This window comes from Herpailurus yagouaroundi, unplaced genomic scaffold (genome assembly GCF_014898765.1).
Source record: "Herpailurus yagouaroundi ecotype Mexico unplaced genomic scaffold, PumYag 184, whole genome shotgun sequence".
In the NCBI taxonomy this organism is placed as follows: Eukaryota; Metazoa; Chordata; class Mammalia; order Carnivora; family Felidae; genus Herpailurus; species Herpailurus yagouaroundi.
Window position 1 is genome coordinate 17,232,305 of NW_024412415.1, and position 25,150 is coordinate 17,257,454.

Sequence of the window (25,150 nt, forward strand, 5' to 3'; positions counted from 1 at the left end):
AAGATTACTTAAAAATAAAAATCTTTAAAAATAATTCTTTTTAACAAGAGTTTAATTGAAAGCATAATCAGTGAAAATTTCCAATGAAGCAAAAGGGTATATCATGCTTAGTACAGCTTTTTCCTGCCATAGCCCTCCATTCATCCTCACTTGAGGCTTTTTAGGTTTCTTTCCATAAATATTCGAGAAAGCCAAAAACAGAGAGTCTTGAAAGCAGCAAGAGAGAAGCATATGGAAACATTTGCATGCACAACAATTTTTTACATAAATTAAAGTATGTTACACATGCTGCTCTATACTTTGCATTTTTCATTTATCTTGGAGATGTTTCAATATCATTCTTACAGATTTAAATTCATTCTTTTTCACAGTATTTCATTTTGTGGGTATGCTACACTTTATTTAACCAGACCCCTCTGATAAATATTTGGGTTTCTTTTGTTCTTGCTCACATTTCTGCAGCAACCATCTTTGTACTTCTATCTCCTTGTGTGTATATATCTGAAGAATGAATCCCAAAGTGCAGAAGGTAGACCCATTTAAATTTTGGTAGTTACTGTCAAAATGCCCTCCAAAGAGATAGCATGCCTTTACACTTGATCAACAGAGTAAGAGAGTGCTGCTTTCATGCATATCAACAATAGCCAAACTATAGAAAGAGCCCAAATGTCCATCGACCGATGAATGGGTAAAGAAGGTGTGGTGTATGTGTATATATACTCAGCCATCAAAAAAGAATGAAATCTTTCCACTTACAATGATGTGGACAGAACTAGAATGTATTATGCTAAGCAAAATAAGTCAGTCAGAGGAAGACAAATACCATATGATTTCACTCATATGTGGAATTTAAGAAACAAAACAGATGAACATATGGGAAGGAGGGCAAAAAGAGAAGAGATGGATACAAACCGAGACTCAGTGATAGAGAACAAACTGAGGGTTGATGGAGGGAGGTGGGTGAGTGATGGGCTAGATGGGTGATGTATAGTAAGGAGGTCACTTGTGATGAGCATTAGGTGTTGTATGTAAGTGATGAATCGCTGAATTCTATTCCTGAAGCCAATATTGCAGTGTATGTTAACCAACTAGAATTTAAATGAAATTTGGGGGAAAAAAGAGAGTTCTGCTTTCCTGACACTCCCATGATAATGTGCTCTGCTAGTCTTTTTATTAACAAATTTAAGAGGTGGAAAATAGCATTTCATCGTTTGAATTTATTTCTTTAACTATAAATGAAAATGAGCACTCTTGGTTTTTTTCTCTGAACTTCCTGTGTGGGTCCATTGCCCATTTTCCTTTTGGTTTCTTGTTCTGTATTGCTTTGTAACAGCTCTTTATATACTAGCCCTTCGCAATTATTGTTCAAGGTCTATGTTTCTCATTTGTTATCACTTGTAGTATTTTACCTCTTGCAGAAATTTTAAATTACTAGACAGTCAAATTTATACATCCTTCCTATATATATAGTATGGGGGTCATTTCTTTCTTGGAAAAATCTTTCCTACTCCAATGCCATTATAATTTTTTTCCCCAAGTTTTCTTCCAGTACTTTTATGAATTTGTTTTTCACTTCTAAATGTTTTATCAATATCATTTAATGAACTTATTTAGTGTAATGAGTGAAGTAAGGATTAAACTTTTTGTTTATCCTCCATATATCTATCCCAGATGTCTATCCAGCTGTCTCAAATTCACTTCTTAAGTAATAAGTTTTCTCTCCACAGTTTTGAAATGTCACATTAATTTGGGTCTAAAAATTACTGAGTCTGTAAATTGAAAACAATTGGATGGTAAATTAATAAACTATGTCATTCTTGGCATATTTAAGGAACTATTAAAACAGTAGCATAAATAGAGTGTGATTACCATGTGTCAGGCCCTGTTCTAAATGTGTTGCATGTATTTGCTCATTTAATCCATATAACCATGCTATAAGGTAGGTGCTGTTAGCTCCATTTACAGATAAGAACACTGAAGCACGGAGAGGTTAAATAACTTCCTCAAGATCACAATGCTTGTGAATGGCAAAGCCATGATTCAAATATAGGCAGGTTGACTTCAGAATCCTTGCTCCTATCTATAGTCTCTGCTGCCTCCACCAAATGGAAAACATGTTTGTGTGTGCTTCCTACATGCTAGGCATTGCTCCAAGAACTTCACATATAATGATTTCACTTACTCTTCACAACAGTCCTAAGAAATAATCACTATTTCTATCTCCATGTTATAGATGAGCAAACTGAGGCAAAGTATAGCTGGGAGACAGACAGGGAAAGGGGAGTGGTATGAGATGAATTCAGAGAAGGGGGAGCTTTGTTCTATCTTTAGAGCAGCAAAGAATCACAACAGTATGTGAATCAGGGCTGACCCAGTCAGATTTGTTTTTTTGTGACACTCACTGGGCACAGCATGGAGAGTGGATTGGGGAAGGGACCGCAAAGCTGGTGTGGGGAAATCAGATACCAGGCTAATACCACGCTGCAGTGACCACCTATCACAGATGGGCCATCCAGTGACGAGTGGACAGTATCCATGTGACATGAAAATTACTATCATCTGGGCAGCATCCATGTGCCAGGGGCAGAACTCAAGACAAGTGCTCAGAGTAGTTACATTTCCAGAGAAAACCCAAGTGTCCAGAGGCTAAGTACCATGTCTGTGCTCACCCAGCTAGTAAGTTCACACTCCCAACCACAAAGCCTGCCCTCTTTACTCAACCCACACACAGATTGGGCCCTTCAAATGCTGGAGGGCTGGCTCAATACAACCTTGAAAATTGGATTGAGCAATTCCTTCGCCATCCTTTGTCTTCTCAGAGGATAGAAGTCAAGGAGATCAGTTGACAATATTGACAGATGAGCTTCTGTCATCACATATCTTGAGATCATTTAAGAGTTTCCTTTTCAGTTCTACATTAACTTTTCCTCAGACTTTTGAATATCCTCCTGAGGTTACTTTGTGAATCTTTCTCATTGCTTGCTTCTTGCCTGGATAAAGGGCAAGTTAGGGGTCCACTGTCTTCTGTGCTGCTATTAATCATCCTCTCTCTTTGCAGATCCGAGTGATGGTGGATCTATGTAACAGCACCAAGGGCATCTGCCTGACAGGTAGGCCAGCCTGGAACTGAGCAGGAGTGGCTCATGCCACAAACACGTGTGGTAGCCAAAGGGCCAGAGCAGAATGAACACCTGGGAACGCTGCGGGTGATAAAAACACATGTTGGTTTACTTTTACCAGATGTTTTTAATGAACTGAAAATCAATTGTAATATAATTATGAAAAAGAACATTTTTTGGTACTGCCATAGAAATATAGCCATGGAAAATAACTGGGTCTTGGGTAATTAGAAACGTGTGGTACCTTGAACTGGGGCCATAGATGTTTTCCTTATTCACATTAATTTTTAAAAGAGAAAAGAACGGAAGGAAAGAGACCTTAGCAGAAGTAATTCTTTCCTTACATCATATGTATGGCATAAATGGAAAGTTCTAGAAGCAAACTACTGATAAATCAGAACACTTTTGATGAAGAGTGCTCTGTGTGTGGGGCCTACTGTGTGCTAGGTGAGACGGGAAGTTATGTCATACACAGGTACCCTCCACTTGATGAATCAAGGACAAAGAAACAGGAGGGAGGGAAATCAACCCCGAGGCACATCAAGCCAAGGGACACAGAGTGGCTGATGGGTTGGGCAGGGGAGGAGGAGAGTGCTATGGATATGTTCATGTACACCTGAGTCTAACAGAGTCCTGCCTCTTGCCTGAGGGGAGGGGTGCCTGCCTTCTGTGTTTAGAAGCTTGGGAAAAGGAAGAACACAGACCCCAGAACATTCACCCAATGTGTTGCACCCCAGGCAGAGGGAGGCTCTGTCCAGGCCCAAGAATGGGCCTACAGAGCCTGATTTCAGACACAGCATTGACTACCTCTCTCCTCCATTCTGAGGAAATGGGGGAATTATTTTTGCATTAAAAATATAATATGAAGTAAATGCAGAGCTCTCGTGAGCCATATACATTTTTTCTTTTTTCTTTTTTTTTTTTTAATTCAAGTTAGTTGACATACCGTGTAGTCTTGGCTTCAGGAGTAGAACCCAGTGATTTATCTCTTACATATGACACCCATGTCATATCTCTTACATATGACGTCACCCCTTTAATGCCCGTCACCCCCCTCCAGCAACCCTCAGTATGTTCTCTGTATTTAAGAGTATTTTATGGTCGTGAACTTTGAAACATAACCACAAGACTTTGAAGCCAGGTGAAGCTTTTGTTGAGCCTTTGCCTATGGCCTCAGGCTCTGGGGAGGCCCCTGTTGACCAGGCAGCACTGCTGGAGGTTAAGAAACCCTGCAGTTTCCTTGTGCCTGGGTGGCTCATTGGGTTAAGCATCTGACTCTTGATTTCAGCTCAGGTCATGATCCCACAGTTTGTGAGATTGAGCCCACCTACCCCTCCCCCCCCCCCCCCGCCGCTAGCCTGGGCACTCTCTCTCTTTCTAAATAAATAAAAAAACTTAAAAAAAAAAAAGAACCCCTGCAGTGTGCATCCAGTTCTAAGAAACCTCGTCCAGTACTGCAATATTCTCCCCAGAACTGCTTGGCACATACCATGCATTAGGAGCGCAATGGGAGTTTGTTGAATGACTAAACCTATCATTTCTGTAAATGCTTAAATCAGGGTTGGTGGGCTGGTAAGAAAGACACTTACCCTGCATCCAAATCTGACTCTTGTTTGCTTAGTTTGATGTTAGAGAGAAAAGCTGTAATCCTGTGGCTTCTTGGGAAATGCTAATTGAATTACTCAAGTCACATTTCAGCCCTCACAGAAAATTAAATATCTTCAGAACAGCGTGGTCCTTCATTCTGAAACTCTTGTGTCTTAAGCACCTTTCTCCCATCTTTGGAAGTCCTTTTCAGAGTTCCCCCGTGTGACAGTAATGAGCGCTAGAAAAATGCTCAGATGGATGGAATTACAGGCACAAAAGCCCTGTTGAGAGGCACAGGAAAAGCCTCTTCCTTTTTGACATTTATTATAGACGTGATAGAAGGAGAGCCAGGCTGTTCAGTGAATGCAGGTGGAGCTGTTGAGACCACTTAGAGAAGACTGGGGGAGGGGATCAAATATGTGCTGGAAATGGGTGGAGGAGGTTATTCTTCGGTACCTCAAAATCTTTTCAGAAGCCAGCACCTTCTCCTTTCATGCCAGCTGGAAATTGGGTCCCCCTTTACATAGAAAGCTCTTCAATTAAAACTTAGGTGTGAAAAGTACAAGTTGCGGAGTGAGGTGGTACCTTGGGAGAGACCAAGCGGTCTGGACTTGAGGCAGGAAGGTGACAGGACCCAGAACCGAATTGGCAACTACAGGGGGAAGGGCAGAGAGCCTTGGTCCAGAGCCCCAAGAAGATGCTGGCAGGAGGGGCTCCCAGAGCAGACTCCAGGCTTGGGGCCTGAGGCCTGAGAACAAGGTCTAGCTTTACACTGGACTCATCTTTGAAAAAGCAGGAGCTATGACTTGAGGCTATTCCAGTTGTGACTGTGAAACCCCACCCCTGTTCCTTTTTCTAGATGCAGCTGCCATTGTTATGGGGACAAGGACAGATGTGTACCATCTGTAACCTCTCAGGCAAAGTGAGGGCAATTCACTAGGTAAAGTAGCTAGGCGTTTTTACTAGTGCCAAGTTTGTGCTTTTTGAGTAAACAGCATGCTTTTCTTGATGCATCCTGACCATAAGCCCAGAGTTCCTTAGGACCTCAGAAGCATATCTGCTGGAATAGCAGGTGTCCTGAAGAAGGCAGATTCTTGGGTTATTCTTCACTTCCAGTGGACTCTGCATATGGGCTTGCTGGAAAATCTCTGAACTATCACATTACTGAACTGCTTATTAGGGCTGAGGTGCTTCACATCCACAGTGCCTGTTCTCCTTATAGCCAAGTGACTCCAAACCCAGTGATGGCACTAGTCACTACTCATCCTGCACCCAGGCAGACATTAAAAATGGATCACAGTCGCCACTGAGCATGGCCTCATGTAATTCTTTCGTGGTGTTCCAGAGAGCTGTACTAATTGATTAGAATTAGCACTTGAAATCAAACCCATTTTCCATCCCTACTCTAATTTTTTAAGGTTGCCATGCCACAGTTCAAAGTTGAAATGCACCAAATAAATGGGACGAGACCAAAGCTGCTGTTTAGTGGGAACACGTGAAGAAAGATGCCTTTCCAAGTTAAGCATCCTGGGACTGGCCCAATAATCGGTGGCAGGGGCAGCTGCAGAGGCTGTACACATAGGGAGGGTACTGAGGCCTCAAAGCTGTGGCCACTGCAACATTTGGTAAACTGATCGACAGGCTGTTCTCAGAAACAGCTAGTGTAGCTGGTCAGGTTCTCACTCAGCTGGCCTCACTGAGCAACTAGCCTATTGTCTATTATAGTTGGTAGATCCCAGCTCCACATGTGAGAGCTTAGGCCCTCTCAGGTCATCGCTAAAGGATAGCCAAGTATTCCTAGCTCCCAAGGAAAAGGGGAGTCACACTCCCTCTGGCCAGAGCTCTTGTCTGGCCCTGAAGCTGTGGTTGGCATGAATCCCAAGCCCTGGGAAGTCCCTGATGGGAGCAAGAGAGGGAAAGAATCAGGACCACAGACCTCACAGGCACCAGGCCTGACTGTATCAGGCTTATGAAGCTGTTTCTTTTACTAGCTCTTTCTAAAGCAGCAGAACCAGACCTCATTTTCTGAAATATTCCTATCTGGATTTTTTATTTGAGGGCTTCTTTGTTTTCCTCAATTGGCAAGACTTTGGGAAATGTGTAGCTACGTCCCCTGTGGTCATTGCTGTGCTAAGCAGGTGCCTTGAAACTGGCAACCATCTCAGTGTGAAGGGGGAAGCTAGTAAAACCTTTCCCTGTGATTTGGAATGGCCATGGTGAGAGGAGCCCCATGGGCAGGCCTTCCAGAGGCCTGTAGTGTGAGCCACAGCAGGCCAGTGCCCACCCTTAAAGACAGGAAGTGCTTCTTTATTACTCATTCCTCATAACTGTTGTATCTGTATTTCCTGTCTGAGATTCTTCTGTTCCCTAGTACCAGAAACCCGCCAGAGCTTATTTGAGAAAAGAAAAAAGGCAAGGGGTTGCCAGTTATTGTAAAGATAGAGAGATGTATTTATCAAGATAGGCTAAGCCACGCTCTGGTAACAATTAAATCATAAAATCTCAGTGGCATAACACAGCTAAAGAGGCTTTTTTCTGCCGCAAAGTCCAGGGTGCTCCAAGTTGGTTCTGGTGACTCCAGAATCCCAGTGCTGCCATCTTGTGGTTCTGTCATGTCAACATCAGTCACCACCTCATTTCTCAGATTATCTCTCTGCAGACAGGGATTGTTTTACCTTGCTTGGCTATCCACAGACCTCTCATTTACATAACTAGGGGCATCATGGGTCAATCTCAGATGTCAAGGAGGCAAAAACTCTAAGTGGCTCAGCTATAGCATCCACCCACTTCTAATCGATTCTGGCTAGGAATGTCGGTTGGGGCAGTCAGAGCCAGCTGTAGCATTGGCAGGGCCCAGTGCAAAGTGAAAATGCAGGCCCCCTTGTTCAAAAAAGCAGGAAAAGGGCTTCCTTCTTTTTTCTATGGTTTCCCTCTCCACCTGCTATGGGGGCTTTTTATTTGCTATTTAGTGTTATACTCTTCAGGGTGGGATGCTCACAGCACAAGAACAGGCCCTCAGAAGCACAGGAGACCCCACTCTGTGACTAAGGTATGCAGGGCACATGTCCAATCCTAGCCTTCACACTCACCCTTGGGCCCCCACCAGTGTGGAAGGTGGCAGCCATCACTGACTGGGCGGGGAGCAGGGCAGACACATCAGAAGCAAGAATAGAAACAGAAAAACAGGAGCAGGCAACAGAGAAAAATTGTCCTAGGGAGGCCAGAGGCAGTGGGCAACAGGAAGGTGGTGGGAGACAGGACCACATACGAACCAAGGCTCCAAGTCCCCAGACATGCTCCATTATCCCATGGGACCAGCCCTGCATACCGTGCTAACATGAACTTGGCTGTCTACGTGTATTTTCAGGGGTTCTGTTATTCAAGAAGAGAAGAGTCAAGAGGTGAGAAAACGTCCTGCAAAATAGTTTTCTGAAGGCCCAGTTGGCACATATTTGATGTTTGACATCATTATAATAACACATATTTAGAGCTTCCTCCAGGTACAAGGGGCCCTTGGGCAGCTCTGTTGACATCCTGAGAGGGGACTGAGATAGAGGCTTACCATCGCTATAGCTATGCTTCTGAGCTCTTTGGAAGTATTTGTCATCCTCTCTCTTCTGAAATTCTCTTCTCCATTAATTTCAGGGCTCAGGACTTCCTGGATTCCCTCCACATCTTCAGTTTCACTCTCTTTCCTGATACCTTGTCTCTCACCTGCCTTCCTCCAGATGTGGTGTGCTTTCACCTCTCTTTCCATCCCCAAATGTGGCTTGGACAATTTAATCTTGCCTCCATACTAATAACTCTCAACCTTTCTGAGGTCAGGGACCCCTTTAAGGGTTCATTGATAGTGACTGTTTTCCCAGAAAAGTTTCCCCTCAGGTCTGGAGTACCCCGGACCATCTGCTTCCCAATCACCTGCATGTAGTGCTTGGTAAAACTGTGTGCTCCTGGGCCTCACTCTAAATCCAAACTGAAATAGAATCTCCAGCTAGGGTCTGGGTATCTGCATTGTAACAGGCATTTTAGGCGATTCTATGGACTCAAATGACTAAGAACTGTAGCCATAGGTGTCAAGGAACTTCAGGTCAATATCAGGAAACCCTAATCTAAACATTTCACCACACTGACACTCTTAGTCATGACAGAAGTGTCCTAAACATACAGCTCTAGGCAGGACCTCTCTCCACTACTACTGCTACATAGAAATGGTTATTGGACTGTCCTGAGAACTCTTGAAACCTACAATATACAGTCAATTATTGATTGTTTACCTTTTTTCTACCAATCTGCACCTCTGAATTTGGCTCCATCTATAGTCAGGAATGATGATTGGTTTCTTCTGACATCTGTCAACTGTTCACATCACCCCCCCTTATGTGTGTATACATGATGTGCCAGCTGGTGGTAAAGTCATGTAGCCACAGGCTACACTGACCCTAGAAAATATGGTGCCATTTTCAGCAAATCATTTTTGCCCCAAGTAGGACAGTGTGTATTGAAAGCATGCATTCAACACTTACCCTTCCAAGAGCCCTCGTGTCTATCAAATAACCTCTTTCCATCAATATCCTAGGCTTCCAGTCATCTGAGAGTCCCTTCTCATTTGCTTCCTACCCAATCAGACATGGAGCCCTGCTCATTATTCTGAAAAACCTCTTGAATTTTTAGTTTTCTATACAGCTCTACAGTTACCAACTGCGTTTGTCCACAACCTTGCCCCTAATTTTAACTACAAAGATCCTCTGGGTATTTTCTCCCCACCCCACCTCTCTTTCTCTCTCATCTTGTTCCCTAGTTATACTCAACTTCCGTCTACAAAGAGGAGCTCAAAAACACACTGATTTCACGGCATCATTCACCACTTAAGATCTACCATAGCTCCCCATTGCCTTGCAGATAGCACCTATACCTTTCTGCTTGGCATTCAAATGCTGCTGCCCTACATCCACCCCACCAAGTACTTACTCAGCCTCATCTCTACACATGGTGGGTTGGCCTATCTTCCTCCTTTCTCTCACCCTGCATCATTCAAGTTCCCACCCCTGTGCCTTTGCTCTTGCTGGCCCCCTACATGGGATGCCCAGCCCTCACCCCCACGGCCATGTCATGCCCATTGTTTCTTCAGTGTCACAGCTCAAGGCTCACTGTCTCTGGAGGCCTCAGATCACCACGTGTCCAGGCTGCTCAGTACTCCTTTGAGGGGTTCCTTCTCTGAAACTCCCTCACTCATATTTCATTGTGATTTCAAAGTGTCTGCCTTTCCCAGCTGGATTGTAAACACAGCAGACATAGGGACCAAGATTTCTGCTTCTTGGTTGATTTTAGCGCACACAGTAAGTGCTTAGTAAATGGTGGTCTTCTGCAAAGTCACGGACTTTGATTTATAGAAAGACCTTTCCACTTCAATAAGGGTATTCACTGTATGTGTTCTGGAGAAAAAAAAGACCTCAACTGCTCATGGCATAAGCTCACCAGCTTGTCTGAGTGCTTAAATAAAATAATTGACAATAAGACTCTCCTATTTGTTTGGTTAGATTATGTATAAATGGTTCATCTGAGCCCCTTAGGTCCTAGGGTAATTACACGTTAAGCAAGGTGTTTGTTACCTGATCTGGGCACTCAGTTGTTCTCAGGCTATTTCATGTAACAGAAAGAGACCTGAGAACCAGCTTCTGCTCTCAATCACCCTTGGGGGGCCTGGAGGAGACAAGCTGGCTAGGTGAGAGCTCTTGGAACTGCTTTCTTGTAACAGCCAGATCTCAGCCCTGCAATGACAACATGACCATTTGCTGACACTTACCTGTGCCAGGCTGCACTAGTGCCCTTCTGTGTTGCTACCAAACCTCATTTAATTAAGTTGGTTGCTTGAGAGATGACTGATTTATGAATCTGTGGTGAGGCCCACTCAGAAATTATTCTTGGTCCATTGAAACTTAAGCAGAAGTGGTTTTTATCAGCAAATGCTGAATTGCTTTTAAGGATCTTTTGGGCAAATATGCTGGGTTCTAAGTTTATTTGTTTTGAGAGAAACAGAGACAGGGTGAGTTGGGGAGGGGCAGAGAGAGGGAGAGAGAGAAATCCCAAGCAGGTTCCGTACCATCAGCACAGAGCCCAGTGCAGGGCTCAAACTCACGAAACCATGAGATCATGACCAGAGCCAAAACCAAGCTGGATGCTTAACCGATGGAGCCACCTAGGCACCCCTATACCAAGTTCTAAATAAAAGGCGTGGAGTGGTTGCTTAGGGCCAGTAGATGATTAGTACTTGTTTTTTTGTTTGTTTTGTTTTAAATTTTTTTTAACGTTTATTTATTTTTGAGACAGAGAGAGACAGAGCATGAATGGGGGAGGGTCAGAGAGAGGGAGACACAGAATCTGAAACAGGCTCCAGGCTCTGAGCAGTCAGCACAGAGCCCGACGCGGGGCTCGAACTCACGGACTGCGAGATCATGACCTGAGCTGAAGTCAGACGCTTAACCGACTGAGCCACCCAGGCACCCCTGATTAGTACTTGTTAAGAGAGGGAAGGTGCTCTTTGATTTTGGGGTTGTGGTGCTGACTGCACTTTCTTCCACCCATGCTTTATCATCTAAATTTCTTTTTCTGTTGTAGGACCACCTGGCCCACCAGGTAAGAACCCATGGATTTTCCTACGTCATGGGGAGGATGTGGGGGGACTAGTTCCCCAGGATCCCTCAGAAGGGACTGAGGTGGGAAGGGAGGTAGAATCTGGAGTCGGCCTTGACTATGAATGTGTCCCCCTCCTTCTTTCTGCCCAAATTACCAGCTCTCCTGTCTGCTCCCACTTGAGAACCTGCCATTACCATTCCCCATCTGTCACTGCATCAGGTGGCGGCAGCACAAGTGGAAAATGAAGGGAAGAGGCAGGAGAAGATCTGGAAGAGGCATCACCCGTCCAGTTTCACTGGCTCAAGGAAACCATGTTAACCCCAGTGAAGACTTTTTTAAATGTTCTTGTTTCCCATGTTTTGACACAGGACCTCCGGGAGTTGGTGGGTTACCAGGACACAATGGATCAGATGGACAGCCTGGTCCCCAGGGCCCAAAAGGAGAAAAAGGAGCAACTGGAAAAAGAGGAAAAATGGGTATTTTGGCAACTTTCCTAGTTAATTTTTCCTTGTTACTTGTCTCAATTATTGCGTTTTGGATGGGCCAAAGCTGGATGTAGTGGGAGGAAACTGTTACATCTTTGCATGCAGAACTGGTTTAATTCTTGCCTGGAAACTATGAGCTGAGGTGCCAAGAGCATTCTTTTTAGTGCATCCCTAACAAAGGTTTATATCCAACTGGAGAGCAGCCTCCCTGGGAACTGACTCCCGCTCAGAATTCTGCCTGCTCTGATGCAGACTGACAGATGCCAGGGGCAGGGGCAGCCCAGGGACACTCCCTGGGCTGTGTGATGGCTGATGGCCCACAGGGTCCAAGGCAGCTCAGTCCGCAGAAGGCCAGCCATTACAGCTTTAATTGCAGAACAGAATCGATCCTTACGTGTTGATAATAATCATAATTATAAATGAGAATCAGTGTTGAATAACGATGGCTATCAGTGTGCAGACATTTTGTTTATCCCAGAAAGGCCCCAGAAATGTAATCCAATCCTGAGGATTCAGCCCTGAGCATTCTGAGGGCCAACTATGAGGGGGAGGAGACCACCATGCTAGCATTGGGTACAGAGCAGGTGGCAAAAGAGTGATGTTCAAAAAGGTTTACAGATCCCTGGCTTTGAAGAGGCATGCTTGATATGCAGCCCACAACCCAGTGAAACCATGAAAAAAAACAAGTTCATTCATTTACATAACACCTATTTATATGGCAGGTACTATTCTAGGTGCTGGAGATCCAGAAATGAAAAAGCTGACAAGATCCTTACCTTCATGAAACTTACATTCTAGTCTGGGAAGATTGATAACAAACAAGATGAATAAGTAGACAGTATCATCTTACATGGTGCTAAGTGGTACAGAGAAAACACAGTGGCAAGGAAATTGACCGACAAGTGTGCATATGTGGTGGGGAGGGAGGGGGGTACTGTAGATGGAGAGGCCAGGTAAGGCCTCCTTAGATGGGACCTTTAAGCAAACACCTGGAGGAAGGGAGAGAGGGAGCCATGGGGTGGCTGCGGGGGAGAGGATTCCAGCAGAGTGTGTGAGTCCGGTGTGCCCACAGGGTCTGAGGATCAGCAAGATGACCAGGGTGGCCGGACAGAGGGATACAAAGCGAATGCGGTGGAGTTGATGCCAGAGAGGTAGCGGCCAAATGAGGTTGACCCTGGGCATCTCAAGGACTGTGGTTCATACTCAGACTGAGCTGGGAGGATTTGCAGCAGTGCAGAGACCTTCCCAGATTCACTGGGAGAGGATCGCCCTGGCAGCTATGCTGATGGAGGCTACGGGAGGGGAGGGAGGAGGCACCAGTGGAGCACTGAGAGGTGCCAGAGTCTGTGTGTCAGTGGACATTGGGCAAATCCTTGGTTTCCCAGAGATCCCGTGGACTCTAAACAAAGACGCAGATCCTCTCTGCAGCTGTCTCGCAGCAAGAGAGGCCTCTGGGGGTCAGCAGTGTTAGAATAAGAACACTAAGGTTGAGCAGAGAACTTGAGTCATTAAGGGCCCAGGCAGTTGTTCTCGCCCAGGGCCAGGGGAAGGGGAGACTAGCACCAGCCTAGATGTACAAACACAAGGATTATTTGATGAGCCTGGTTCTATGGAGAGGTTGTTGGAAGTACCGCTCAGCTGTGGGCCAACTCAGATTCTGACCTGGACCACCGAACTCCAGTGCAAGGGCCCAGTCATCCTGCCGGAGCCCTGAAGCTGATCTTTAGCCTGGGATGGGTTGGCATTCCTACCTGGCACTCAGTGCTCTTGCAAGGAGGAGAGACCAGCTAGCCAGGGGGCCTGCACTTTGTTCTGAGGGCATCAAGAAGCCACTGAGGGGTTGCAAGGAGGAGAGAGTGACAAGACCAGGCCTGCTTTTCTAAAACAACACCGTGGCTGCTGCATGGAGAGCACATGAGAAGAACAAGGACAGAAGTAGAGAGACAGTTCAGAAGCTACTCAGTATGTAGGTAGAGGGGACGGCAGCTCGGAGTGTGGGGAGACCAGTGTAGGTGAGTGATATCCTGCGGTGAAATCAGCAGTACCTGGTGGTGGGTGGATATAAGGAGAAAGGGGGAGGGAGACCACCAAACTGACTCTGAGATCTCTGTCCCTGATGACTGCTCTTTCCTGAGGAGGGGAGACCCGTATCAACTCAGGTTCAAGCATAACCCAGCATGGGAGGTGCTGAGATGCCTTGAAATGCCCAGGCGGAGATGTCAGGGGGCCTTGGAGATGCAGACAGGTCTATAGTCAGAGGAGACCCTGGGTCTAGAGGTATACATAAGGGGGTCACCTGAAGTAGTGGGCATGTGCACACGGGTGCCCTCACTTTTGGAGGGAGCTAACAGGAGAGGAGGGCTTGGGTTGAGCCCTGAGAAGCAACAACATCTGAAGACCAAGCAGGAGGGGAGGAGACAGCAAAGGAGGCCAAGGACAGAACTGAGTAGCAAGAGGAATAGCAAGAGAGGGTGGGGACATCTGTCAGCAAGTATTTATTGAGCATGTTCCCAGTTCTAGAGGGGAAACACAACAGATGCAGCCCCTATTCTGGAACTTTCCATCTTTGGTGGGAAGGCAAAAAATTACCAGTCAATAATCAAATACATCTGCAGTCACAATGTGAGATGCCTATCTGAAGGAAAGAACAGAGTGTGAAGAGATAGAATACAAAGAGGGAGGGTCAGGGAAGTAAAGTCTGAGGTCAGACTTGAAGGAAGAAAGCACACAGAGGGTGGTGCACACCTACAGCACACAGCCCAACAGGTATGGCTGGGGGAAGGGACGTGTGCAGGGAGGTGAGGCTGGAGGCAGAGATCAGGCCCTTCCAGAGCCTTCAGGTCAGTGGTCTGGGTCTCCTGGTCAGCTCCCAGGAAGGCACCACAGGGTCTCATACAGGATGTGACCCACTGGGCCAGGGTCATGACTATGGAGAAGGAAGGATTGTGATTCCAGCTGAGAGTGTGATTCCAGGATCAATAGTGGTTTGCCAGGCAGGGGTGGGAGAGAGGAGGAGTGGGTGCACATTCCAGAAAGAGGGAACAACAAGTGCTATTTCTAAAAACAGGAAAAAGAGCCTGTGTTCCACAGAGACAGGACTCAGGCTGGACCACACCCTCTAGCAGTGGTCCTCTGAACAAAGCATGCAAATAGGTAGTATTTACTGTCAGGCATGCTACCAAGTACTCTCTTCACTTACCTTAATGTGGTCTTCAAAACAACCCTAAGGAGGTGAATATTTGGGTTCGCCATAATTTTTCCGGATGAAAAAGCCTTATTTTCTGTTTCTACAATAGGCCAAACCCACCCATGCCCCAGGACCTTTGCACTGCTGTGCCCACTGACTGGAATACCCTTTCCCTGCCATTCCTGCATCTAGTCCTGGTTCAGGTGTCAGCTCATGTGTCATCCTTCTTCCAGTTCATCCCTGACCTCTGTGTCTAGCCCCTGCCTCACAAACATAGTCACGTTCCCTGTTCTTTCAAAACACATATCCCTCCCCCAAAATTCCTTGCATTTTGCTTGTCAATGCACCGATGATCTGATTCCCTAGGGAGAATGTGAGGTCCATGACGGTCAAGCCATGTCTGTCTGCTTAGTCCTAACCTCCAGGGCCTGGGACACCCGGAGAAGTGGGGCAATAATGTCATTGTTGAAACGAATAGGCATAACTTGTCCAATGTCAAAAAGGTAAGAATCGGAGGAGGCAGGACCTGAAACCAGGTCTCTCTGACTCCTGGACCCTGCCTCTTAAACAGGACCACACTGAACTTCCAGGATGGAGGGGGTGGCCCCGAGTTGTGAGAGCGGCGTCACCAGAGGTACCACAGAGTGGGAGCTGTGCCGTTAATTACTGAAGGACACAGGGCTGCTCAACCCCTTGGGCCTGAGCCTAATGCCGAGTCTTACTGTGAGGGCCAGGAGGTGGCCAGTCCTTCAAAGAAGTCTGCAGGACACGTGCAAGAACATGCAGTTCGGTGCGTAATAACCTGGCAGGGAGACAGAGTTGGCTTTGTGCCTCTTATTTCCTGCCCTGCTTTCAGGCAGAGGAGTGCAGTGAAATGAGTCCCAGGAGCATCTGCCTCTGTCCTCGACTGGCTCTGAGGCCTTGGACAGGTCACTGTACCATAGGGCCTTGCCTTGGTCTCACCTGTACACTGAGGAGGGTGGGTTCCCACAAGTCCTACATGGTTTCCAGTTTTTAAATAGTCTTCTTCCGTGCTTGTCTCTGAAGGAGAGACCATGTCTTATGTATTCTATTATTTGGCACAGCTCTCTGCCAGGCCCAGGTGAGGCTCAATAAAGAATTGATGAATGAAGTATACAGGCGTGCATGCATACGTGTGTGCATGAATGAGAAGAATAGAGCATAGCTTCCTCCATAATAGCTTCCCATCCAGTTGAAAGAGAGGATGTATCTTACACACGGCAGATACTCAAAAGCTGGTTGTTCGGATTTGAAGACTGCTTTCTACTGCACAGCAGGTAATACTGCCAGAAGAGAAAGCTGAACTTTCCTGCGCAAACAATGGACAAATAGGGCCCTGTGTAGAAGATGGGTTGTGTAGTAGGGCTAAGTGTAAGGAACAAGAGAGAGAACTGTGATCAATATCTCAGAAGTAATTAGAGCGGAGCTGGGGAGGGCGTTGCATGGGGAGAACAGGAAGACTGAGCCCAGAGAGACTATTAGCGAGACTGCCCCTGGATGCTAGTGGGGACCCAGGCAGGATCATGTCTGCAGGAGGCAGCGGGGGGCCTCGTAGGCTCTTGAGAAGATGAAAAACCTGATGAAACCAGAGGAAAGGGATCTAGAACCACTGTTTCCAGGAGACTGAAGTAGCAGAGATAACCCTCAGATTCCGCCCTTGGCTGAACAACGATGGAATAGCATGGAGCTGATGGCATGGGCCAGGTTTGGGCCCTGGCTCTTCTACTTACTAGCTGTGTGTCCTTGGGCAAGTTGCTTAATCACTCTGTGCCAGTGTCCTCATCTGTAAAATGGGGACAATAGCAGTATCAACCTCATAATGTCATTTATAAGATTAAATGAGATGTATATATGTAGTGCTTAGAACAGGGCCTGACACATACTAAGTGCTATATTAGTATTAGCTGTTGTTTCCAAAACTTGATTTTAATCCAAAAGGAAATCTAAGTTTAAATGCCAGTATTCATGTGAAAGCACTGACTGAGGTTTGGAGAGAGAGACCTAAAGGGTCTTAAATGTTGTCAATTTTGCAACTAACATCTTTGATGAAGTTTGACATTCTCTTGCCTCAAAACCAAGCATTTTCTTTTTTTCCATCTGTCTCTCACTTTCTCATTAAGAGTTAATACTGCATCGTCGTCTTGAAAAATGGAATCCTCATAAAACAGAAATAAATGCTCTCCTCTTCATCTTGGGACTGGGTTTCCTGTGACACCCTCTGGCCCCCTTGTGCCTCCCTGCCTCAGTCAGTGACAGATGGTTCTGCCAGAAATAAGCCGTCCTCCCTCACCCCCTGCCGTGAAGATGCTGGCGTTGACCCCAGGGACATCACACAACCCCAGACTCTAGAGCTGGCGAGACAGTTTGTTTTGCGTGGGCACCACTGGAGAAGGAAAATAGCAGAGAGACACTTGCAGCATGTGAGTCAGGCAAGAAGCTGGCCCCTCTTCTCTGCAGAATGTGCTGACTCAAGCCCGCCAGAAATCACGGGACACACCATGTCAGGGGCCAGGCTACACAGTGGGACAGCATTGCTGTGCACTGCTGAGGCTGGCCAGGCTGGAAAGTGACGCTCACGGCGCCTCTGATGGTGAATGCGGTTAGGTGGTGCTGTACTCCTGACGTGGCATGGCCAGGGCACGGCCAGGGCGGGATGAGAGGAAACTTTGTCGGAGGCATTGGTTGTAAGAGAAACGCTGTGTAGAGACAAAGCGTCCCCGACCCTTTCAGAAGGAAAACTTAAAAATGATCATGCACACCCAGCTAAGAATCAAAATACATTCTTTTTTAAAATTTTTAAAATAAGTTTTCTTTATTTTTGAGAGGCAGAGAGAGACAGGGTGTGTGTGGGGGAGGGGCAGAGAGAGAGAAAGACACAGAATCTGAACAGGCTCCGGGCTCCAAGCTGTCAGCACAGAGCCTGATGTGGGGCCCGAACTCACCAACCGTGAGATCATGACCTGAGCCGAAGTCAGACGCTCAACCGACTGAGCTACCCAGTCGCCCCAAAACAAAATATATTCTTAAGCAGAGGTCTTTAAGATCTTTGGTTTTGTGTACTCACCCCTGTGGGGGCAGCATTACAACAGCTGCCTTACAGTATGAATGTTTTCTTTTTTTTTTTTTAATTTTTTTAATGTTTATTTTTGAGAGAGAGAGAGACAGAGCATGAACGGGGGAGGGTCAGAGAGAGAGGGAGACAGAATCCGAAGCAGGCTCCAGGCTCTGAGCACAGGCTCTGAGCCTCAGCACAGAGCCCGACGTGGGGCTCGAACCCACAGACCATGAGATCATGACATGAGCCGAAGTCAGACACTCAACCGACTGAGCCACCCAGGCGCCCCCAGTATGAACGTTTTCCTGATTCATATGTGGCCTTTTAGAGAAGGAAAAGAAAAGACATACAAGGAAGGAATAAAGGCAAAGAAGGGGAAACTGGATGCTGATGCAGTAAGGCTCTTTGAATAAATGCCTGAAAAAGAAAACCCTGAAATAACTAGAAAATACCATTTCCCTGAGCATTGCTGAATCGGGGTCATGTGAAACCTTTAGAAGGTTATCAGTTACGCTTGGTGCAATGTGCTGGCCAGACTCTATGGCAACGTTCTAGTCTTTTGTGTCCTTCAGATAATGTGCCAAATTGCCTATTTAAAATACTGACAAAAGGACGTCTTCGTGTGCAGAGGTCACTGATTAAGGGCTCTTCTTAAGTGAGTGAACCGCTTTCCAGCAAGATGTCCTAATGACTGTGGGCAGGGATGACCCAGAACCATGGGTTTTCAGAGCTGTTGTGAGAGATGCATGATGAGCCATGCCCTCCCCCCCACCCCCCAGTGGGCTTGGTTTGCCATCTGTGTGACAGAATCCATAGCAGAGCAAGTGCCCACAACTGAAGGGCTGCCCCTACTCTTGTTCACATCCTCTTCCACTGTGTTCCCAGCTCTTCACTGGGAATTGGGCGTCCCAGTGCATGATACCCACCCGACATCACCACTGGCAGAGGCAAGCAAGCCGGCGCCTCCTACTCCCTCTGCCACAGCTGAATTTCATGGCTTTCGTGCAGGTGTGGTTTTTACAGTTGGTTGAAATCCAGCAGACGTTTCTCTGCTCACTGTGTTGTCTAACAGTGATCAGTACTTTAAGGTTCTTGACCACACTGCTGTCTTCCTTGGGGCGGTCCGTAGCTGGAAGAGCAAAAACCACATTGAACATTTATCACTTCCCAGCATAAAGAAAAGGTGCCAAGAACTGCAGCTGTAGGTTTTGGGGGGATACTGCCTTTGATGGCAATGCAGAGTATTCCAGTACGATCTGTGATATGACGTGATGTAATCACTTCCCCATTGCTGACAGGACTTTTGAGAAGGGCCTATCAGATAGTGCAGAGGGGCTTTTAGGGTAGGATGGGAGGTTACTCCGAGTCACCTCTGAGGTGCCTTCCAATCCCTAATCCTCGGATTCTCTTGATACAGTTCTGTTGGGATCCTATGGGGCTGGTAGGAAGTGGGTCCAGATTTTAAAATCTGGAGGGAGGATCACTGCAAATAATGGTGCTGCTATCTGGAAACTACCTGCCAGCAGTGCATAGTAATCATATTATGCACCAAGCTTGCTTCCTTTCTCTCAGGGATCAGAATGCTGTACTCTCCATAGTCCGTGCTGAGATGGGCCATTGCACAGATTCTTACCTATTTTGAGCTGTGAGTGACAGGTCTGCAATTCCCATAGTCAGGACTCCCCAGGAACAGAGGCAGACATTTCACACACAGCATCGTGTTCACACTATCATCACCCCTCTTCATGCTTGTGCTAGAGCAACTCTACCTGTTTTGCTATTTTGATTAAAAGCATTTTGCATTGAAGTGTCACAGAAAAGGAACCAGAGATGGAATCAGAAGACCTCTGCCTGCTCACTTAGTGGCATCAGTGATAACCACTGTAAGCCTGAGTTCCAGCTTCTATGAAATGACAGTAAGGATATGTTACTAGCTCACCACTCCAGTATGTGGTGAGGAATAAACCAAGTAATGCACGTACCCTTCTAGCACCGAACAGTCCCATCTGAGTGCTCCGCTCTTCCTGCGTGGCAAACTTCTGATCAGGCCTTACCTTCCTTCTGCCCTTGCTGTGATTGTCCCTTTCTGGTCCACCCCTCTCTCTTCAACCTGTTGGCTCAGGCAAATGTCCCTAAAATATTCAGAAGAGCCACCTGGAAATACTATTTGTCAATGAATTTATAATCATGCTGCTGTCCTAAAATGGTTACAGGGTCTTCTGCATTTGGCTACTGAAGCCACTTCATCTTAAACATACAAAGTACAATATCACAAAGTCGTGTACCAGAGTTTCTTGCGCTATAGGCTAATACATTATTTTTCCCCCCTCAGGGCCACCTGGAGCCACAGGAACTCCAGGGGAAAAGGGAGACCCTGGTGAGCTGGGTTTGACTGGAAATGAGGGCCCACCAGGGCCAAAGGGGGACAAAGGAGACAAAGGGGATGTGTCCAATGATGTGCTCCCCACAGGTAAGTGGCTGGCACTTGGGCTGTCTCCCAGGGTGATCAGGCCCACAAACCAGCCTGGTTTTTAGTACAGAGGCAGCACAGGTTTTCTCTCCTTTTCTACTTTGTGTGCCCATCTGCTTTGCAGCATGTTTTAGAGTGCTGTGCTTCCAAGAAGGAAAAAAACTGTGCATGTTACCCCAAGGTTGGTGAGACCAAATCTGAGATCTCAGCATAAACAGTTTAGATAATTCAGGTCTAAACATCATGATTAGATTGAATTAGGATGACAGGAGCTTCCTTTTGCCAAATATTTATTAAGCCTAGCACAATATAGAATAAGACAAATAAGCAAGCAATTTAAGATACCTCAGAGGACAAACTGACAGAAAGCTCAGGCATTTTCTTCACAACCGAGGTAGGATCATCTTCAGACCTTAACCCTCAGCTTTTGGATGTAGAATTGGGCAGACATGGTTGCCGGTCTTCTTTTTCTGGCTTCCAGCCCAGGTTCAAAGCAGATGGATGGCATCTGGGGTGGGGTGGGGAGGTAGAGGCACAACAAACCAGAAGGACGATCACATGGTGGAAAGATTATGGTGTTGGTGACAGCTGATGGGCATGGACGAGGAAGGGGCAGAAGAATTTTAAAAGCACAGTACTTCAGAGACATAACTGTCCTACTAATGTAGTCAATAAACCTTTTTGAATATCCAAGAACACCATTTATGAATTAGAGACTTTGGTAGTAGCTGAGAATATGAATATGAAAATGAGTAAGACAGGACATCTGTCCTCAAGAAGCTAGGATGATAGATGTTCAAGAATAATGACCCTGAATCAGTCACCCATCTAGCCACTCAAAATTTGTTGAGCACTTACTCTTTGCCAGGCACTGTGCTAGGACCAAAGCATCAAGGAAAGCTCAAGTTATGTTTAGCATGCTTTGTTGCATACACAAGGAAGTTGTTATGCAAAATATATATAATTTAAGAAGTATTTTGACAGGATCATAGATTTGTGAATAAACTTTGAAAATACGAGATCGTGTTAGACTTCACTTATATGGGAATCTACACATCCAGAACACCACACTCCCCTATACTACTGAACAAGTGAGGGGTGATGACAAACCATTCAGAAAAGCAACATCACTGAGTGTACCCCAATTCCAGAGATCAGGCAGAGCTGAGTATTCCCTGGTCAGAGAGCAGACAAGGCCTATGAGGGCAGATCATGTCTGCTCTGCCTACAGATCTCTGCCCCTTTCTGAGTGGGCTTGGACCTGCCTCTAGCCTCTGTGGCCCTGGCTTGCCCACTCACGCCAGTGACCTCAGTGGGTTATCACAGGGCAGGACAGGGAGGATGAGACTCAGTCTGGAAGTAAAGAAACAGGCTCAGAGGGTTAAGCTGCCTGCCCAAGGTCACAGGCTGGACAAGATCTCCTGATTTCTCCTACCACACAGAGCAGTGCTTCTCATACCTGGCAGCATATTAGGAGGTTTTAAAAAATACAGATGACCAATCTCCTCACCATTTTGATCTAACTGTTCTGGATGGGGTCCAAGCAGTAGAATTGTGTTAGACTGACTCTAGGTGACTCTAATAAGCAGTCAGGGTTGAGATCCTTCAATGTGGCCAGTGACATGAGCTTGAGCTTTGGTGTGAGACATACCTGAGGTTAAGTTGTAGGCCTGTTCCCAGTTGTGACCGTGGGCAAAGCACTGAACTTCCCTGAGACTGAGGTCACTGAGGGGCTACTAATACTGTCTCACAGAATGGTTGGGAAGAACAATGGAGGGGGAGTTGTGTAAACTTCTTAGTGCAGTTCCTGGCACATAGTTGGAACTCAACATCTGCCATGGGTACTTTCTTGACTTTGGATGGCCAGGGCTAGAATACAGTTATGCCTGGGAATGGGGGCTCATCAGTCCTCCCCAGGGCTGTTCATTCTCTTTTCCCCTGGGAGAAACCCATCTCTGTTTATGGCTCTTGAATCAATCTCTCTCCCTGCACCCCTTTCTCTCTCTCCAGGTGCCAAAGGTGACCAAGGCCCACCTGGCCCGCCTGGCCCACCTGGGCCCCCAGGCCCTCCAGGTCCCCCAGGACCCCCTGGAAGCAGAAGATCTAAGGGCCTACGGCAGCCAAACATGTTCAATGGCCAGTGCCCAGGTTACCAGCCCCTGCCCCTGCCCCAGAGAACCCGCCCCTTCAGCTAATGATCCCAAACTCTCGGGCTTTACCCAGGCTTTGCAACCAGATTTTTTAAACAGAAGGAGATTCTGCCGAAAGCTAGAGATTCCCCCTTGCAACATGCAAATGGCTTGGGCAGTCTGCCCCAAGGGAGAACTGGTAGCAGGTTTAGAATTGGGTCCCACACCCTTCCCTCATCACTCTCCCCTCATCTGTCACCAGTCTATTCCTCTTCTTTGCCAAATTCACCATCCTTTTCCCCTGAAAGGGTCTCAAAGGCTAAGCTATTTACTCTGGGAACGTGAAGGGCTTGACTGATGCTGGGGAGTTGAGGGGGAGGTTCAGATTGGTTAACTCCCCACAGTACTACAGTTCTGCCCTCACCACCGCAAAGCTTTGTGTGCTAACTACGTGCAGGGCACAGTGCGAAGTACTTGGTTCACGAAATGATACAGGAATCGGTATTGCCACCAAATTATAGATACAAAACTGAAATGCTAAGGAGCTATTGTAGCTTACCCAATGTCACTCAATTAGTAAGTGACAGAGCTTGGATTCAAACCCATGTCTGCCTGCCTCTAAAGTCCTTCTTTTAGAGCATCTTCCTTTCAGAGATGGAAATCCACACACTGAGACTAAGCCAACCCAGGGCAAGGGACGCCTGATCTCTGGCAGGCCAAGAGGACTTGTCAGTCGGCCAATCTGTGACAGAGGTGGACATAGGATTGAAAGCTAATTAGAAATCAAGGGCCATATAAATAGAAAATACTTCTAAGATGATGCTAGAACTTCTTCCCAGAGTGGTGACCCGGGACCGACTCCTGGTCAGGCCACGAGAAGGCACCACTTGATGGCATCATGTCAGTGGCAAACAGAGAGGAGGATACCGACTGGAGTTTCTTTCACACTTGCTGTGGGCTTCCCTGCTGCTTTCCTACATGGTCTTTAGTTCTGTTTGGTGCCCTGGTCTTTTAGGAAGGCTTTTGGGGGCACACATCAGCTGTCAAAGTGGGCAAATCAGTGCTTTCAAAGATGTCACCCCCACCCCACCCCCCAGTCAGTGCAGCCTGATTATGATTCTGCCCAGCAGTTAGTTAGAAATCACAGCCTCAGGGCCGAGCTGCCCCCCTCGGCCCGCCCGGGGCTCAGCACCACCCCCCTCTGTTAGTTTCAGCCCTTTGTTCAGCTGCCCTTGGAGAATGAGCTGAACAGGAACCTTCTCCTGGAAGAAGGGGGAATCTGACTTGAGCTTTTGCAGAGTCCCAATTTGCCAAAGACTATGTCAGCCAGGGCACGGGTGCTGGAGCAACACCTGCCTCTGCCTGGCCTGCCTACTGAGCAGGGGCTGGGCCTCAGAGTTGTGAAAACTGCTTTAAAGGAGAGGCCATAATCTCCCACTCGGCCTCCTAGAAATGAGTCCTCTGTTGCCAGGCATCTTGCATCCGAACTTGGCCTTCTCTCCTGCTCCAATTCCATTTCTTTAAGCTCCCTCCCGCCCCCACAGCTTTAGAAGCAGGCTGGTACAACATGAATTAATGAGAGCCTTTTCTTTAGATGAAGAACAGGAGGGTCTCTCTGTCCCTTTCCTGTATGAAACCCAAGTTCCTTAGTAGAAAGTCCAGATGAAACTCAGGGGCAGCAGAATTGCATGGGGAGCGGGGAATCATAACAGATTCCCCAAAACTTCTTTCATCAGGGGACAGGAGGACTCGAGGCAAATATAGGCTCATCCTGCTAGAAAGAAGCTTAGACTGCAGAGGGTCCTGCCCTTTATTTTACTAATAGAAAAATCTCTCCAGATTATTCCATGAGCTGCTCTTGGGACAATGGAGGTAATCCTTTCTATCTAGCAACTACAGGTGACTTGAACCTCTTAGAATTTGTCTAGGCAAGTGGACCTGAACTTCTCTGGAAAGCCTGATTTGCCTCAGCCTGCCCCAGACCAGGTCCTTCTCCCCAGCCGACCCACTCCCTGTCCTCACACTGGTATATTCCTCCCCTCCTTCTCTGTCCTACTTCTGCTGCCCCAAGACACCTCTTCACCAAGGTCTGAATTAAGCCCATCTGTTAAAAGTAACAATTACAACCCAGGCCTGATGGCTTCTTGCTTAGGTATAGCTTCAAACCAACTATAAATTGGGCGCCTGTCAAGGACCTACATCCCGTAGACCTTCAAGCAGACACAGGTGGGAAGTGATGGGGGGGAGTTCAAACATCTCTGGGCTCCTTCTTCTGTGATGCCTCCCTCTGGCATCCAGAAAGACAGGGTAAAGGGGGCCACCCTCTCATGAGGACCCATCATCCTCCCTGAAAGTGAAAATCCTTCCTGGAAAATGCAATCCATGATAGTGATACCTACCACCTGCCCAGAGGGGCCAGGAAATTATCAGTAAGTCTCTTCCCACCCCCCGCCCCCCCCCCCCC

The 25,150-nt window shown here is 46.8% G+C and overlaps 1 protein-coding gene across 1 annotated transcript in view; it reads left to right on the forward strand.

Moving 5' to 3' along the window:
- GLDN (gliomedin) overlaps positions 1-25,150 on the forward strand; it is a 59,441-nt gene that overhangs the window by 29,650 nt on the left and 4,641 nt on the right. The window contains exons 2-6 of the mRNA XM_040492688.1: positions 3,059-3,110; positions 11,322-11,339; positions 11,708-11,815; positions 20,420-20,557; positions 22,568-22,705. Coding sequence (XP_040348622.1) covers positions 3,059-3,110; positions 11,322-11,339; positions 11,708-11,815; positions 20,420-20,557; positions 22,568-22,705 — 454 coding nt within the window. The remainder of the gene's footprint in view (positions 1-3,058; positions 3,111-11,321; positions 11,340-11,707; positions 11,816-20,419; positions 20,558-22,567; positions 22,706-25,150) is intronic.